This window comes from Sciurus vulgaris (genome assembly GCF_902686455.1).
Source record: "Sciurus vulgaris genome assembly, chromosome: 6".
Classification (NCBI taxonomy): domain Eukaryota; kingdom Metazoa; phylum Chordata; class Mammalia; order Rodentia; family Sciuridae; genus Sciurus; species Sciurus vulgaris.
The window spans coordinates 107650459-107670297 of NC_136466.1; the positions used below are offsets into that span (position 1 = coordinate 107650459).

The 19839-nt window shown below is 34.0% G+C and overlaps 1 protein-coding gene across 2 annotated transcripts in view; it reads left to right on the forward strand.

Annotated features, from left to right (window-relative positions):
• Nucleotides 1-19839, forward strand: part of AP3B1 (adaptor related protein complex 3 subunit beta 1) — a 254893-nt gene that overhangs the window by 151698 nt on the left and 83356 nt on the right. For both annotated transcript variants that reach the window (XM_079143559.1, XM_079143558.1), the window contains exons 17-20: nt 123-250; nt 6337-6445; nt 9460-9631; nt 14917-15055. In XM_079143559.1, the coding sequence (XP_078999685.1) occupies nt 123-250; nt 6337-6445; nt 9460-9631; nt 14917-15055 (548 nt within the window). The remainder of the gene's footprint in view (nt 1-122; nt 251-6336; nt 6446-9459; nt 9632-14916; nt 15056-19839) is intronic.

Here is a 19839-nt window from a genome sequence, read left to right on the forward strand (position 1 = left end):
AGTTTATATTTATTCCTTGACATTTGAGGTAATATGCCAATTACCTTGAGCTCTGATTATGATTGTTCTCTGTTACATACAGCTCATATTGTTTATTTTATATTTTCCTCTATTTTTAATAGATAGGGATCATTTCCAGCTTGGCACCTTATCTCATACTCTCAACATTAAAGCTTCTGGGTACCTGGAATTATCTAATTGGCCAGAGGTGGCGCCTGACCCATCAGTTAGAAATGTAGAAGTAGAGTTGGTAAGTTGACCTTTCTGAAATTAATTTTGTTCAAGCAACCGGAAATTCTAGGATAACTATTGTTTTATATAAAAGCTTTTGGGGGGGGATTGAAAATGGAAAGTTGTTCGTGTATTTCTAAAAGTAATGTGTTAGATGTTTCTCATCTTTATAGGAAGTAAATATTGTGGTATTCCTGTGTCATTGTATGGGTACTGTTCCCTTCTTCAAGGAAGTAGTTGAATACTCTGCATCAGTGCCACCCACATTTGTGCAATTGCATTTGTAGCTGTGTAGATCCAATTTCTAAGGTATTTAATTTCATTGACTTGAGATTTTTTCTACTTTGTTAGATACTTGTAAGCTTCCTGTCAGTGTTTCTCTAAATAATTTTTGCTGTCCTCTTCCAGAAAAACCATACAAAGTGTTCTTCTGGATTTTATGATGAACCTATTTTAAGTGAAGCCTAAACATAAACAGGAGCATTGTGTACCAGAAATGTCCTATGACAAGGTCACAGTAAAAATAAATAATATGTCACTTTTACATAAAACAACAAATGCTCTTTTTCTACAGATTTATAAAATACTGACCAACAGGTTAAAACAATTAATATTTTTTCCCAAATATTGTATTTCTTCTTTGCACAAGAAAAATGAGAGAGGCCTTTTGATTATATTTAGAAATTGGTTATGTGGAATATATTTTAATACTTTTTAAAAAGAATTAATTGGAAAAAAGCAATTAAGAATTATATTCTGGATATTTTTCTGGTAGAAAAGATATATTGAACTATAATTCAGATAACCACAGTTCTTTACCTCTAAATTCTATTGGAAAGTTAGTTAACCTCCTTACTGTTAACTTTTCCATATACAATTGAAGAAAACCTTTATTATTTTAGATATAATTTTAATAATGAACGTAGCCGTGGAATTTGATTCTTCTGAGAAATATGTTTCTCTTAACTATTGAAGCTTCTCCTAGCTTTGGAGGATGGCCAGAAACTGATAACTAATCATAACTCTGTTTGGCAAACCCTGACAGTATACCATGATGTTTGACAAGCTTTATCTTATTTAAATCTCATAATTGTCATTCCTGTTTCACATATGAGGAAACCAAAGTTCAGAGAACCTAAATAAATTGCCTTAAGTTCACGTAGCTCACAAGTGACAGGACAGGTATCCTACCCAGGTCTTAGTCCACTGTCTATGCCCTTACTACATTTTATTATGTAACGTAAGGAGGGGAAGCTTGAGCTTGTTTACAAATCTGTTTTATTATTCTTAGTACTTAGCATCATCATTTTCATGTTGTGACAAATTATTTCTATTTAGCGATAGCCAAGAAAAAATGTAAAAGATATGAAAACTAGTTTCTCTTCTTCTTGCAGCTAAATTTGTTGATTTTTCTCTCAAATCTACATGTTCTTACTCTTTAGAGCAGTTTTTTTTTTTTTGTGCAACTTTGATCAAATACTAGAACATAACAAAAATGTTCTTTTTATGATTTTTTTTCCTATAGATATACTCTGTCTCCTAATTTCTTATTATGTCTGTTTGTTGTTTTTGTGGTTCTGTCCTTTTTCATTATTGGGTCCATAATGTTTTGACCCAAGTAGAACCATCTTTTTCTCTTCTATCACATCTACCCTCTCCTCACCTTCCTGCTGCTTTATTCCTCCCCTGAAAAAGGTTTATCTTCTCAGAAATTGATAGCAATGCTATGCAATTTAATTTGCTCTCAGCAGTATCCTTATATTGGCTGATAGATTGGTTGGTTGGCTGGCTTCTTCCATTTTCATGTGTTCTTCTACGCATTAACTACCTTATAGGGACAGTACTTAAATAACCTATTTTCTTATGTTCATTTCACCTGTCCAGTTCAACAGAGACAAATTGATTTCTTTTTCATTTTGCTGACTACATTCGTGAAATTAATAATTGATAACTTATGGAGAATAATTATAACTGATGGAACCAAGTTGAAGAGAACTGTCACTGTCCGTTGATGCCATGCAGAAAGCAGCTTCAATCTATTGGTCTCTGAAACATATTGGCTTAAAATTATACTACGAGGGATACAATTAAATGTAAAAATAATATGGCGTGTTCTGTTCTCAAATGCATCAGTGACAGTGCAGAAAGTAATATTCAAATCATCTTTCTTGCCTCTCTAACTCACTCTCCCTCCAAAGTCATACCAATGTTTTATGCACATGATACACTGTTATTCCAGGTTTGCTATAAAGTGATTTTGTAGGGTCAAATCTTATTACTATGAAATACAACTTAGAAGGAAAAATGGCCTAGTTTTAGATAATCTGATATCTTAATCAAAATAACAGGAAACCTAGTAAGATTTACATTAGAAATCACTTTGAACTACATACCACCATTTCCAGGATATAATGTATATTTATATTATGATACTATGAGTTTTGAAGATCCTTTAGACGTCTTTGGCCTGGTTCTTCTTCTTTTCTAAAAGACCATCTTTTGCCCACCAGTGGTATTTTGCTTTATAAAGGGAATAACAATCAATATTTCATCTTTTTAGGAACTTTCAACTTAATACCCCTCTTCTCTTTTTCCTGTTATTCCTTTGGCTTGGAATGAGGAACTGTTGTTTCATATGAAAAATTAAAATATTTTTGTTATTAGTCTTCAGTCCTTTAATACTAAAACTCCATGGTTATAGTTTATGGCCTTGTCATAGGAGCCATTTTCCCCTAAATTGTTGACTTTGTCTTATCAAATTGTTCCAATAAACTTTTTACCAAGCATTAGAAAAGTACATTTAGATTTAAGAAAAACATGGACTTTAAATGTTCAATAAATGTAAGGGACCTTTGTTTATAGAATTCATATTGGAGACATTTAAAAAATATAAAAAAGTAGTAATACTGATCTTCAGTACATTATTTAAATATATTTAAGTGATTTTTATTCACATTGCTGTTATTGCCTATATAGTAATTTTTGGGTTACTGAAGCTTATTACCCTTATTGGTACTTGGGATTGAACCCAGGCATGCTCTACCACTGAACTACCTTCCAGCCCTTTTTATTTTTTATCATGAGACAAGGTCTTATTAAATTGCCCAGACTGGCCTGGAACTTGTAATCCTTCTCCCTTAGCTGTGTGCCACTGCACCGGCTTGAAGTTTGTCTTTTTAAAGCAGCATACCTTAAGCCTTCTACATATGTGATATTCAACCATGGCTGCATATTATAATAATATAGAGAGCTTTAAACAAAACAAACCCATATTATACCTGCTCTAGATCAATTAGGATCTCAGGAGGTGAACTTCACTTTTTTAGTATTAATATTTTATTGTTTGTTTAGTATTTTAAAATACATTCTTAGGTGATTCTAAGGTATATCTGGTGGTGAGAACCATTCTTGAATAAGAACCGTCAAGCTATAAATTCCTTTATACCAAAATATGTACTGTAGCACATAGTAGAAACTCAATTAAAAGTGTATTGAATGAATGAGTCAGCCATTTTGACATTTTTTTAGAAAAATTGATTTTCCTGATTTTTAAGATCATATCTGAAGCATAATATTTTTCATGATATACCAAGATCACAATTGCTGTTTTCTCTGATATGTGGATGCTGATTCACAGTAAGGTCAGGGAGATAGAGGTACTGTGGATTAGACAGAGGAGAGTGAAGGGAGGTGAGGGGGCATGGAGATAGTAATCATAGTAGAATGAATCGGACATCTTTACCATGTGTGCAAATATGACCTGTGTAACTCTAAATCATGTACAACCAGAAGAATGAGAAGTCGTACCCCATTTATGTATGATGTATCAAAATGCATTCTACTGTCATGTACAACTAATCATTTTATTAGGGCAAATAAAAAATTTTAAAATATTACAATTACCAAAGCAATTTTGGCAGTTGAATTTGGGGGGTTAATATTAATAAATAATGTTACAAATACTATGTTTAGTAAACACCAAAGTCCATCCTTTTTTAAAATCCAAACATTTTTGAATTTAATATTGAAGTCTTTAAAGGACTAAAAATATAACTAAGATTTATTGTGGCAGACATATTTGGGATGTATCAGCAAAGTATTTAAATCTCTGCCCTCCAGAAGCTTACCTTCTGTCAGTGATAGCTAACGATAATACTGAAGAAATACATATATTGCATAGTATATTAGAAAGCAATAAATGCTGTGATTTTAAAGGGGCAGAAAGTGGTGTTGAGGTGGAAGCAGCCGGAGGTGAGGCCCTGTGGTGGAGCAGGCCTAGGCATATGTAGGAACAGTAAGAAGTGGCAGGAGTGAAGTGTGCAAGAGAGCAACCAAGGGAAGTCAGAGAGGCAAGTAAGGAGTATTAGTCACAAAGTGATAGTCAAATGTCAGATCATGCAGACTTTTGTAAGGACTTTGGCTTCTCTGAGTGAAATTGCAGGGTTTTGAACCAGAGAGGAACTTGATCTGATGTAGGTTTCAATAGATTGATTCTAGCCGCAGCGTTCAGTCAGCTCTAGATGGGGCAAGAGGGTAGCAGAAGCAAGGTAACCAGTTTGGAGACAGTGGCAGTGATCCTGGAGAGAGAGATGGCCCAGACCAAGGTGGGAAAGGGTTTCTTGAAGGGTTACATGTTTAGGGGATGAGAGGAAGAGAGAAGTCAGACTTAGGGTATTGAGATGGTTAGGGCAATTTTTGCAGACACTAAATATTTTTTCTTTTTTCTTTTCTCTCTTACTTCAGTGTCAAGCTATAAACTTGAATTTATTGTTGTTATTGTTTCTACCTCTAATTGCTCTTAACCATTTTAGGTTGAAGTACTATAGTTTAAATCTTATGTGGATCAAAAAACACAAAAGTTTAAAATTGTCTGTGAAATAAGACAGCTGGTTTAACATGATTAACTCTGAGGGAGGGCTTGTGGTTTTTTTTGTAGGAGTCAGGTGGATCAGTCTTCCTGCCAGGACATCTTATTTTTCTTCTTATTGGTTCTTTTTAGTTCTACAAAACACTAGGGTTCATTTTGACAAAATTATAAAAGCATAGGATGTAATTTTATTCTGATTCAGTCCCCAGTGCTTCCCCTTTCTCTTCCTCCCTCCTGCTGGTCCCTTCCCTCCACTCTTCTGCCACTTATTTAGTTGATTTTTTTTTTTTTTTTTTTTTTTTTTGGAATCCAGGGCCTTGCGAGGCAAAGCACTCTACCAACTGAGCAATATTCCCAGCCCCAGTTTATTTTTTTTTTAATTAGTGTCTGGTGGATGTACATGATGGTGAGATTGATTTGATATATTCATACACACACACACATATAGGAGAATTAAATCAGTTTCATTTCACTGTTCTTTTCTTCTTCCCCTTAAATCCCCTTCATTTATTCTACTATTCTTTCTTCTAGTTTTTTACCCCTCCCCTTATTTTATATTAACTCCTCATATCAGAGAAAACATTCAGCCTTTGACTTTTTTTGGGACTGGCCTTGTTTCACTGAGCATGATAGTCTCCAGCTTCATCCATTTACTGGCAAGTACCATAATGTCATTCTTCTTTGTGGCTAAGTAATACTCCATTTTGTATACCTACTACATTTTCTTGATCTATTCACCTGTTGAAGAGCACCTAAGTTGACTCCATAGCTTGGCTATGGTGAAGTGCACTGCTATAAACATTGATGTGGCTGCATCACTGTAGTATGCTAATTTTAGATCTTTGGATTTATATTGAGGAGTGGGATGACTGGGCCATTTGGTGGGTCCATTTCTAGTTTTTTGAGGAATATCCATACTGCTTTCCAGAGTGATTGCACTAGTTTGCGTTCTGATCAACAATATATAACCTTTTCCCCCACATCCTCAACAACAATTATTGTTATTTGTATTCTTGGTAATTGCCATTCTGACTGAAGTGAGATGAAATCTCAATGTAGTTTGGTTTGCATTTCCCTAATTGCTAGAGATGTTGAAATCTTCTAACAATTGCTTTTCAGTTGAGAACTTAAACTTTTCTTCTGAGTACAGAGTGGATTCTGAAGGATCACACTTGCCAGAAGTCTGAATCCCTGAATGAATATTCATTTATGTTAACTTTGTTTGTTTTTGTAAACAGGCAAAAGAATGGACCCCAGCAGGAAAAGCAAAGAAAGAAAATCCTGCTAAGAAGTTTTACTCTGAATCTGAGGAAGAGGAAGACTCTTCTGATAGCAGCAGTGACAGTGGTGGGTTTTATAATACATTGAAATATATTACTCATACTTTAGGTTATGTAAAAACTCCTCTTTTCCTCTCTTCCATCTTCAGATCTGTAACTAAATTCAAGACATAACAGTTCTCTGTTCAGAATCTAAAATATTGAGGGCATTCATATACAATGAAAAAAATTCTAAATAGGAAGAATTAAGAAGTCCAGGATTTCAGCTATGCAAATTGAATAAGGCACCTACCTTTCTTTGTATCTGTAGATGGAGGGGTAGAGTTAGGTTTTTTAAATCCCTTCGTTACTAAAATTCTGTGCATGATATGCGTAACAAAGATGTATTTGAGTTACTTTCTGAAAAAAATTTTTTTGGTATTACTGGGGATTTTACTTGGGGTGCTTACCACTGAACTGTACCTCAGCCCTTGCTATTTATTTATTTTTTTAAAATATTTTTAGTTGTAGATAAACATGTTACCTTTATTTTATTTATTTATGTGTGGTGACGAGAATCAAACCCAGTGCCTCATATGTGCCAGGCCAATGCTCTAATCTACCATTGAGCTACAACCCAGCCCTATTTACTCATGATTATTTTTTAATTGTAAAAAATGTTTTTTGTACTTAGGTTTGAATCCAGGGTCATTTTTACCACTGAGCTACATCAACTATCCTTTTTTTTTTTTAATCTGAGACAAAGTCTTGCTAAGTTGCTGAGGGTCTTGCTACATTGGAGGCTGACCTTGATCCTCATGCCCCCGCCTCCTGAGTAGCTGATTTTACTGGTGTGTGTAATCTCAACTCTTCACAGTTAACCTTGGGAGGCACATGTGACCCAAGTCCAAATGACACCCAGCTTTCTCTAAAACTTTTATTCTTTGGAGAACCAAGGGCCCTCACTATTACTTGGTTATCTCTGTCTTACTCTAAGGTAATTCATTTTTTTCCCCATTGCCCTTATCTGATAAATTAATCTGTGATGTATTACACTCTGATTTCATAAACCAAAACATAGAGAAAATACCTCAGTTCAAACAATTAATTTTTTTTTTTTTTTTTTTTTTTTTTTTTGTGGTGCTGGGGATTGGAACCCAGGGCCTTGTGCTTGCAAGGCAAGCCCTCTACCAACTGAGCCATATCCCCAGCCCTCAAAAAATTAATTGTAAAAAATATGGAATTTCAGGAGTGATGAAGACTAGTGAGAAAGATCTCTTTCTATAGTTAAGTAGGCACTTTTTCATTTTATACAATATAGAGATTTGTCTCTGTCCCATTCATTCATAAGCTCATGCTTATTCCTAGGTAGTTAATATTATGGCTTTTTATGAATTTATCTGGACATATATATGTAAATACTATTTGTAGTAGTGAGTCAAAGAAGTGTGTTGAAGTTCTGCTATAGTTACTAGAGGAAAGCAAAATCTTTTATAAGTTAGGAGATTTGTTTTCTAGTGAACAGCACTTTTTAAGAATAAACAAATTTCCTCAGACTCTTTCTTTTCTTTTTTCTAATTTGTTATTTCCTCAAGGATCTTATTAACTTATAAATTTAAACGGTGCCTCTTGAAGTGAGCTGGACCCAGATTCATGTTGAACTCCTATGTGGTAGTATGAGAGAAGAACCTAGGTATAGTTATTTATTTTTATTTTTTCTATTATGAGCCAGTTAGCTGACTTAATAGGTATATGTATATAATTTTGATACACTAACACATGCAAAATATCTTTATTTAGCTGTTTTGTTTTGCTTTAGTAAAGTTGGGGTAAAATAAATTTCACTCTTTATAAAAGATGTGGAGGATGAGCAAGCCCTGTTGTGTTCGGTTCTCCTTCACTTGTTTCAGATCACTGAACCTTCTCAACAGCTCTGTGGAGTAGCTAGTAATAGTATCCACATTTGTTGAAAAGGAGACTGATACTCAGAGAGATTTAATAACTTGCTTAGTCTTTTTATTTCTTTTTTGGTACCGGGGATTAAACCCAGGGGTTTTTAACTACTGTGCCACATCTCCAGTCCTTTTTTTTTTCTTTTTAAATCTTATTTTGAGACAGGGTCTTAGTAGCTGAGGCCACCGTAAGTTGCTGAAGCTGGATTTGAACTTTTGATCCTCCCGTTTCAGCCTGTGGAGCCACTGGGATTATAAGCATGCCCCACCATACCTAGTACTTGCTCAGTTATATACCTAGGTAGTGGTAAGATCAGGATTTGAACCTGAACATTCCCATTTGAGAACCCCAGATATTCACTGTGATACAGAAAAGACTCTTCATGAAGTTGATGTTACAAACTTATTAGAATAACTTAATTGCTGGTTATGTTGCTGTGTACATGTGCTTCATATAGATCGTAGGTAGGGGCAAGAGTTTGTCCTTTTATGTAGTGTACAAATCTGCATTTGTATTCATTTTAAATAGCAAAAATCTTAAAATTCATTCTAAAAACATATGTAAGAATATGCTATGAATCACTTCTGCAGAGCGACTTAGTATAACATAATTTATCATCTTTTAGACCTGTGTGTCCCATGTTAACTAAAATAAGTAATAACTCTTTATTTGTTTTGCTTGTTGTCCTTGAATTCAGAATTTTGGAGATGATTTTGACTTGGTTCCCTCTCAAAATTTGTCACTAACAGAATTAAACTGTTGCCTGCCTTCTTTTTCTCTAAATAAAATTTTCCATTATAAATAGAATTCAAAATTCTTTATCCTTAATGCTATAGCTAGATACTTATGATTGTGATAAGAGACTCCCCCAAATTTGCTTTATTTGGTTCATCTTTCTTGCTTTGTTTTTCTCTACCCATTATCAGAGCATCTTCTCTCTGTCTGTTTGATTCCCTTCAAGCTCACCCTTCTGTAGAAACCCATAAATCTGCATGAATGGGGTGCAGACGTAGAAGTTTGAGCGAGCGGGGGTCCACACAACTAGAATGCAACATCTGGTTTCCTTTGTGATCAGTATTGACAGTTACAGGTGTCCTCACATATAATTAAATGGCTGTAACACAAAGAACATCTGGTTATGTTTTTCAGAGAGTGAATCTGGAAGTGAGAGTGGAGAAGGAGGCAAAAGTGAAGAGGAAGAAGACAGTAGTGAAGACAGCAGTGAGGATTCCTCTAGTGAGGAAGAAAGTGAGAGTGGAAATGAGTCCGAAGCAGAAAACAAAAGAACAGCCATGAGGAACTCAAAAAACAAAGGGAAAAGGTAAATTATTTTTCAGCATTTCCTTCAAAAAATAGCCTGTGATATGTTCTCCATAAATATTTCCTGTTAAGATTTAACGAAAATAACTCTGTATTTTCTCTCGAAACAGATATTGAATCTTTGTAAATGAAGTGCTACTTAGTTCACATTTTTCTACTGCTTATAATGCTTAGGTTTAATTTTGAACTTGAAGACATCTTAGGGTTACATTTTAAAAATTGGTATAACCTTGGAAAGCTGAGTTAAGTGATCAAGCAGTAGGCATGAAACACTTAATTACCTTTTGTAGCAATTTTGCTGAAGGCTAAAATTAAATCCTTCAACACTTTGCCATTATGTAACTAAGACAATTGATTTTTCTAAATAATGTTGTATTAAAAAGATTATGATCCAAATATTAGAGTCAAAGACTGTGAAGGAAGACGGTCATAAGATATTTAAGTGTTAGCGCTTTTTAAGATCTCCCATTATCAACAACATTATCATGTATTGAAGTGTCATTAAAATTTTGAGTAATTGGGGCTAATAACTTGGATTGTGTGACTCTGTTTTCCTCACTGGTGTCAGTGAGTGGCCTCTGCTGACATGATGGCCTTTTCCCCGGGAGCCTGCTGCCCGCTCACTTGATGAGCTTGCAGCTTGGCTCAGTCGTGGCTGACAGCACTGATTGGGGCGCAGTACGCTCTCTGCTCCTTTTATTACAGACAGTAATTAAAGCAGCTCGCCCTGCCACTTCCATAACAAACACAGCATAATGCCCTAATTATGACTTTATTAATTTAAGTCAGGATTTAATGATTTTAAAAGTGATTTATATTGTTTTTCCTGTTCAGAACAAATGAAATCTGTAGGTTAAATTAATACAGGCTTTTCATCATTGCAAAGTTAAAAACCTAGTTACCAGTAAATTCTTTTCATTAGATTAACATCTGAAACTCTAAGCAGTAAGGTAAACAATAATTACCATCAAAATTGAGTGATGCATAATAAAATAACACTTTTACCTTTAAAATCTTATCTTAAATGCTAGAAGCTAAATATATTTAGAATCATTGACTTGTTGCAGCAGAGGAGCTGCTTGGTTTGTAACAGTCTTATCTTGGAGAGAATTTCTGTATGTTTGGTTTAACATCAGACTGTATGGTTTACCAAAAATATATTGTTTCTAGAAAGGGAAAGTTTTGATCCATGCATGAAACAGATAGCATAAGTCAGCATACTAGAAATTTATAATCATATAGTTTCATTATTTTTTTGAAAAGGACTTTTGTTTGATTTTGAAAGAATTGTTTATCACACTACAGAATACATTTTATTTTATTTTATTTATTTTTTTGTGGTGCTGGGAATCGAACCCACGGCCTTGTGCTTGCAAGGCAAGCACTTTACCAACTGAGCTATCTCCCCAGCCCCAGAATACATTTTAAATCCTTACATTTTTCAGTTCTTTCTTTAACCAATGACTCAGAGATAATAAATTGCCATTCTTTTCTCAGGGAGTCTTCATATACAATTACATGTGCTCTGAGATGTTGCCATAGCTCCATTTTTAATAAAGAGCAATCATATTTTCACTATAAAAGTCAATTTTGAGAGGTATCAGTTCTTCTCTTTCCTCACCATTCTCTTTCCCTGTGTCTTTCTGCCTGTCTCTTGGAACTTTTTTTTTTTTTTTTAACATTTTCAGTGTGATTTTTTTGAAGCTCTTAATAATTTTATATATCTGTAAAAACCAAAATCATAACTATTTCTGGCCCAATTTGAATTTTATACTTCCTACAAGATATTTTCATGCGATGGTACATAGTTTATTGTTGGAAAAAAATGTACATTGCAATAAGACAAACTTGAGTTCATATTTCACTTCTGCCTTCCTGTGTCCTTGAGCAAGTTATTTAGCCTTCTCAAATATTAGTTTCATTATTGTAAATGGGCTAATAATGTGCCTAGAAGGAGTGCCATCTGTATTTTATAATTGGCTGGGCCTGCTAGTGCATGCCTGTAATCCCAGCAACCCAGGAGGCTGAGGCAGGAGGACTCAAACTTGAGGCCAGCCTTGAGAGCTTAGCTAGCTCCTATCTCAAAATAAAACATTAAAAGGGCCAGGGATGTGGCTCAACAGTAGATGTCCCTGGGTTCATTTCCCAGTACCAAAAAGCAAATAAATAAAATAATTGGTATGACTGGTGGGGAGTGCCTAATATTGCCTGATTCAAGGTAGATTCTTGAAAATAACACACACACAGAGTAGAGAGAACTAGACTTGCAGTTTTGGGGAAAATATAATACACCTCCAGGTATCTTTCATCCCCTGAGAGAGTTCTATTTAGCCATCTCACATTGTATTTCTTCTTTTTAGATATTGCGTATCTACCAGCCTGCCTGCCTTCTGCCTGTTTCTCAGTTATAGGTCTTTGCCTCCATTTTCCTCCATGAAGCATTTCTAATCTTGGTCAAATTAGTATAGATGTCATGGCACACTGTACTTCCTTACTATTAGTTATACTGTATTGTCACTGCCACCTTATTTCTCTGTATCCTCCAGTGGATTGTAGACCCTCTAAGTAGACACACAGAGATCATGTGTACCTTATTGTTTTCCTTAATACCTAACACAGTGCTAGTTTGTTGTCAATATTTACTAAATATTAGTTGAGTTAGTGAACAAATGAATATATACCATTAAGCACTAAGGTGTCATAATTTGATATTTTATTTTATTTTATTTTTTTTCTTGTAAACAAATGGGATGGGATGCATGTTGTTTCTCTGTTTGTACATGGCGTAAAGGCATACCATTTGTGTAATCATAAATTTACATAGGGTAATGTTTGATTCATTCTGTTATTTTTTTCCCTTCCCCCCCACCCCTCTTTTCCCTCTATATAGTCCTTCCTTCCTCCATTCTTGCCCCCCTCCCTAACCCTAACTCTAACCCTAACACTAACCCCTCCCTCCCCCCATTATGTGTCCTCATCCACTTATTAGCGATATCATTCGACCTTTGGTTTTTTGAGATTGGCTTATCTCACTTAGCATGATATTCTCCAGTTTCATCCATTTGCCTGCAAATGCCATAATTTTATCATTCTTTAAGGCTGAGTAATACTCCATTGTATATATATACCACAGTTTCTTTATCCATTCATCAATTGAAGGACATCTAGGTTGGTTCCACAATCTGGCTATTGTGAATTGAGCAGCTATGAACATTGATGTGGCTGTATCTCTGTAGTATGCTGATTTTAAGTCCTTTGGGTATAGGCCAAGGAGTGGGATAGCTGGGTCAAATGGTGGGTCCATTCCAAGTTTTCTAAGGAATCTCCACACTGCTTTCCAGAGTGGCTGCACTAATTTGCAGCCCCACCAGCAATGTATGAGTGTACCTTTCTCCTCACATCCTCGCCAACACCTGTTGTTGCTTGTATTCTTGATAATCGCCATTTTAATTGGGGTGAGATGGAATCTTAGGGTAGTTTTGATTTGCATTTCTCTTATTACTAGAGATGTTGAACATTTTTCCATATGATTGTTGATTGCTTGTAGATCTTCTTCTGTGAAGTGTCTATTCATTTCCTTAGCCCATTTGTCGACTGGATTATTTGCCTTCTTGGTGTAGAGTTTTTTGAGTTCTTTATAGATTCTGGAGATTAGTGCTCTATCTGAAGTATGATTGGCAAAGATATTCTCCCACTCTGTATGCTCTTTCTTCACATTGCTGATAGTTTCCTTTGCTGAGAGAAAGCTTTTTAGTTTGAATTTATCCCAGTTATTGATTCTTGCTCCACCAGAAAACTTTTAGAACTCATAAGTGAATTCAGTAAAGTAGCGGGATATAAGATCAATGCACATAAATCTAATGCATTTTTATACATAAGTGATGAATCTTTGGAAAGAACAATCAGGAAAACTACCCCATTCACAATAGCCTCGAAAAAAATAAAATACTTGGGAATCAATCTCACAAAAGAGGTAAAAGACCTCTACAATGAGAACTACAGTACACTAAAGAAAGAAATTAAAGAAAACCTTGAAAGATGGAAAGATCTCCCATGTTCTTGGATAGGAAGAATTAATATTGTCAAAATGGCAATACTACCTAAAGTGCTATACAGATTCAATGCAATTCCAATTAAAATCCCAATGACGTACCTTACAGAAATAGAGCAAGCAATTATGAAATTCATCCGGAAGAATAAAAAACCCAGAATAGCTAAAGCAATCCTTAGCAGGAAGAGTGAAACAGGGGGTATCGCAATACCAGATCTTCAGCTCTACTACAAAGCAATAGTAACAAAAACGGCATGGTATTGATACCAAAATAGAAAGGTAGATCAATGGTACAGAATAGAGGACATGGACACAAACCCAAATAAATACAATTTTCTCATACTAGACAAAGGTGCCAAAAATATGCAATGGAGAAAAGATAACCTCTTCAACAAATGGTGCTGGGAGAATTGGAAATCCATATGCAACAGAATGAAACTAAACCCATATCTCTCACCATACACGAAACTCAACTCAAAATGGATTAAGGACCTCGGAATCAGACCAGAGACCCTGCAACTTATAGAAGAAAAAGTGGGTCCAGATCTTCATCATGTCAGCTTAGGACCAGACTTCCTCAACAGGATTCCCATAGCATAATTTGATATTTTAAAAGTTTGTATTTGGGGCTGGGGAGATAGCTCAGTTGGTAGAATGCTTGCCTTTCAAACACAAGGATCTGGGTTCAATTCCCAGTACCACACACACACACAAAAAAGTTTGTATTTGAGTGTTAACATTTTTAGTAAGACTTAGTGCATTAGAAGAATTGTCTTTGAACTAGCTAACATTTTCTCACATGATGTGTAAGTCACATTTGGAAACTTGTATAATTTCCTTGAACAGAAAACATTCTATACACTGCAAGTCTGTTTCAGCAACAATAGATACATAAATATTTAAATTTATCAATAAACAGTACTTAGGAATAGCATTTTAAAATCAGCCTAAGGATCTTTGAAGTTGTAACTGTTAGCATTTAATTTCTAGTAAATTAAACATTTTAATTATTTTCTTTATTACCATTGATGACATCATTTAGTGTTATTTTACGGTTCTTTGCATCAGAAGTAGTTTTAATTTTTTTGGTTATAGATAATGCTACCTTTATTATTATTTCACTAATATATTGTGGAATTTTAAAATCATTTTTATTATATTTTATATAAACTATTTAAACTTGTTTATGTAAAGGAGTTACAGTTGATAATTTTAAAATTTATTGTTATGCATAGTGATACTGAAGATGGGAAGAAGAAAAATGAAAAATCTGAAACTTCAGGTTCTTCCGATGCTGAATCTAGTTCAATAGAAAGTTCTTCAGATTCTGAGTCAGACTCTGAAAGTGAATCTGAGTCCAGAAAAGCTACTAAGGTAAGAGATTATAGAGTTGTTATAATCAAAGGTAAATATTCTTATAGCCTTTTCCTCATTAACAATAAATAGTTTTGAAAATTAGTGTTTTGTTGAAAGAAATTAAAAAAGAAGTATTTAACATTGTCACTAACAACAAAAATAGACCATCTGTATTCATCCACACCTATGATTTTATTTCCTCTAGATAATCCTTTCCCTTATAACTCAACTCTATAGAGAAGTTAGAACTGCTTTTTAACTCATCCCTTGACACTGAAATTCTTGGCCAACTTATGACAAATGAGGCTTTTGCAAAAGAAGAATGAAATAAATGGAAGCCACAGAAGTTGTATTAAACGAGACTGTAAATATATGTACATTATAAAAAATTTAGACTAACATGCTTTAAAAAGTATTAAATGTTTTATAAAGAATGTCAGTGGATAGTAGAATACTCTTTAATTAAAAGGTATACATTATATTATGTTACTAAAATACAGCAGCCATTATTTTAAAACATGCAAAAACCACTTGTAGAGTCATGTTTTTCTGATATAACATTTGTAACACTGAACTTTTTTGTCTGCTTTGTAGCAAAAAAAGTATGTTGTAAACATGAGGTTATTAATATAAGATTCAGATCTAATTATCTTTCTGATCTTTATCATCACTTTCTTTGTATGAGTGAATCACATTGGTTCTTGGCTTCAAATACAGTAGTACGTTGAACTCAGTTTCTTCCTGACCCAGTATTTTTTTCATTTGCTTGTTAGTTCTGTGAATTTAAATTTCTTCTGTATGTCTTCTGAGTAGCAGAGGATGAAAATAAATTCATTGAAGTAGACAGTTGCCCTCCCCCATACAGGGATTTATTTTTAAAGAGTAAGCATATTTAAAATATTGGCAGGGAGCTGGGGATATGCTCAATAGTAGACCATTTGCATAGCATGCACAAGGAAGACCCTGGGTTCCGTCCCCAGCAATCCCCCCCCCAAAAAAAGGTATTTATCTTGCTATATTTTTAATATTATTGCTTATAGTAAAACACTTGGAAATTAAATTTCTGTTAAAATCTTGTATCTATATAAAATATGATCAGAAATTTTATTTTTCAAAAATTGCCTTTTAGAGACTTTTAAGACTTAGTGTGGCCTTATATAAAAACCTATCACATAATGAGTTTGGTATATCTCATTTTCTACTTCTATTGAATTTAAAAAAAAGACTAAAATATTATTTAAAATAAAGAGCTTTTAGAAATTGACAGTAAATATGACCCACAATAAGAAATTTATGCTTTTAAAACTGATAGAACAAGAAACAAGGAGGTGGAATTAAAGTTAGTTATTCTTGTGAAGTTTTTTAGAAGTTGGAAAACTGTAGCCTTCAGTGCCTATGTAGTATTAGACGCAGAGCTTTAGGAGCCTCTTAAAAAACCACAGGAACACCCAGATCAGTGTTTCAGTTTATTTCTTCTTTGTCGAAGACTCAATGTTCAGATTAGATCTCTTGGTAATGGATAGTAGAACATAAAAATTCAAACTATTACAATGAGCTAAAATCCTTGAGAAATGTTTTTCCCACATTATTGATAGTTTTATCCCACAATATTGATAGTCTACATATTTTCCTTAGAAAGTTTATTTCCTTATATTAGAATGCCTTTATCTACCTATAATAGGCAGATAGGGTTTATACCTCTTTGTTTTTGTTTTAATTTGGCAATTGTAATAAATGTTGTCCACCACAGAGCTGCCATAATTGCTTATTTCCATTTCTCTCTGAATGACTTGGAGTATACCTTGTGATTACAAGTATACCAATTTTCTAATAATAGGCAACTCTGTAATTGTGGAAAAGTCCTCCTTGCACCAAGTGTTGTGGCTTCTGCTCCAAATTATGAGTAATGAAGGCAGATGGTGGGTGCTTTACCTTAATTTAGCATGACAGTGTATTACTGCTGAAAATTCCTATGCCTTAAATCTTCAGCCTAATAAATCTATACTTTTTACTCTTTCTCTCTGTCCTTTCTTTTTTTCTTTAATATGGGGGTGCTGAGCATAAAAATGAGACCTTGGAGGTATATTGAATATATGGCTTTCAAAACAGTTAATTTTTATGGGGTTCCTATGAGATAAGTATAGTGTTCCACTTGTTGGGAGATAATAGCTTTATTTTTAGCTTCCTCATGTATAATGTAGAAATCCTAATATCTACCTTATTTCTTTTTTGTTATGGTAAAAAATCAAAATGTGGAAGATCAATATAAAACATCATATAAAACAACAGTTTTAACACTTTTTAACTTGAACATTAATTGCATGAAAGATTAATAGCATTGGAGTTGCAGAACAAGCAAAGCTAATAGTAACTTACCTATTTTTGCAAGTTTTAAGTCTTCAGTTTTTGACTTTTCCACACTGTTCATATTGTAAGTCAGCATTTTTATGACCCCTTACTTGCAGCCTGTTCTTATCCACTTACTTCCAAAGACTGATGCTATGTACTGTTTCATAGCTCTCTTTTCCCCAACTCAAAATCTGCATGTACCCTCCTTTTTCTTGGTGTATACTTTCCAGTAAGTAATGCCTATCACTTAGGCCAACTTTTTTTGGTAAATAATCATCTGTCTCCATTTTGCTTTTAATTTATTCCTCCAATTCCTCTTCTGCCAACCATAGGACTCAAGACTTTGCCAGCATTTAAAGAGAAAAAGGAAGCATGAAGGGAACATAGTGAGAGTTTAAAAAAAATAATATGCATATCATCCATGTGTTATTTCTTAACCCACTTATTTCTTAGTCCGTTAGAAATTTTTTCCTACCTTTATCACTTTCTATAGACACTGCTCTGAAAAGATAACCATGATCTTTTCCCAACCCAAGCCCAGCTGCCTTTACTTGGATAGTAATCTTATCTTTTTGTGCGACAGTTCTCCTACTTGAAATTGTCTGTATCTGTTTTGTTGTCTTTATTGACCTTTCATTCCTTTGCTCACTTCACTTTTTACCCCTTCTAACACCCACTTATGAACATTGCCTCCAAATTATTAATTAGTACAAATCAGTTTTGAAATATATTGACATGAAGTTTTCTTTAGTCCTCTTTCCCCCCATTTCTAACATTTTCCCTGTTGTGATATTTCATTTATTCTGATAGCTTCCACTAAATTATGTTCATGGTAACATCTTTCGATCCCTACAAGAGCTCCAGCTTTTCCTCCCAAATTCCTAGACCTTTCTGGGGCTACTGGTTTTCCAAGCACAACCAGAAGACATGCTGTCATTTGGGAATAGCATTCTTCCCTTTCCCTCAGAAGGATCTGTGATTTCTCTGTCAAGTCCTCCAGATTCTGTGTTATTCCTCATACTGTTTCTTCTTTTCCAGTTTTCACCATTCAAGATCAGCTCTTCATTAGCTTTGTAGACCATTGCCATTGGTCATCCTCAAACCAATGCTTTCCCAGCCCCAATTCTCCTATACAACTGCCAAATTAAGATTAAGTCACCTGTATTGTGCCCCAGTTGCCATCTGAGTTAGTAAACTACTCAGGCTAGTATGTCCAAATGTTCCTTTTTAGTCTTAACCCACCCCATCTTCTAATCCCATTGAAGTATTTGTAGTTCTCTTATGAAACTGTATTCCTTCCTATTTCTGTGCCCTTGTTCCTTATTTGCACATTTCCTATATTACAGAAAATACAAACCACGGAGGACATGGCATAGTGTGGTCCTTCTGCTTCTCCACTTCTACAAATGACTGTAGGGAATGAAGAAATTATATGATGAAGGATATCACTCATGTGAATAGTCCAGGGACAGTCAAAAGAGCAAGGACCCTTGCTAAATTGCTTACATTCTTAAAATGTTTCTCATTCAGTACCATTCTGCAATACATTCATAAGGCCCAAAAGTGTAGTCATACATTCAGATGTCATGTTTGATTATTTGTTTACATTATTGATTGAAAGGCATATTTTCAGTAATAACCAAAGAAAAATTATCTTGTTTCAGTTACAGTTGTTTTGATGGATAAGCATATTTTATGCATAGATATTCTTTTCTGAAATATATTTGAGAACTGTTTTGAGAATGGTCCTTTTTCTGAAATAATTCTTTTGCCCCAAATAATGCCTGTAACAAAATTAATTTTAATAAGTCCATATTTTAAGTGCTTCCACATACTTAACAGAGTGTAAAGGAAGAAACACTTTAATATAGAAAAGCAGAAAAATTAGTTGTATAGACCATATTGAGTCTAGAAGATATTCACATCTATATTGTTTTATTATTTTTTAGCAATATAAGTAAGTTCTATTCTTCTGGTAGTTAGAAATTATGTGTTGAACAGATGGTGAAAATTTTACTTGGAATAATGTTTCTAAAGTTTTCAGGTTTTTTTCCTTTATTGAACTCCAGGGTTCTTATAACTAACCAATATACTAGAGTGATCCTACATACTATAGTTTTTTCACTGTTACCTTGTTCACTATTTGCACCTTAACTGTGGTGCAACATTTTAATTATATTTACGGTGTCTGTGTACTAGCAGCTGAAGATGTAGATAATTGATGATTAAATTATGATTTAAAATCATGATTATTATATATTGTGAATAAATATTTATATTCCTTTTATATATTAGATTTTCATTACGTAAAATGCAATTAAATCATAATAATCTAGTAGTGTGAAATAAATATATTTAGTGTATTTGCACTTAACACTATTAACAGCATTTCTGTATTTGAATCAAATTAAGATTAATATTTGTAGTGGTAGTGAGAAAACACTGTCATGCAT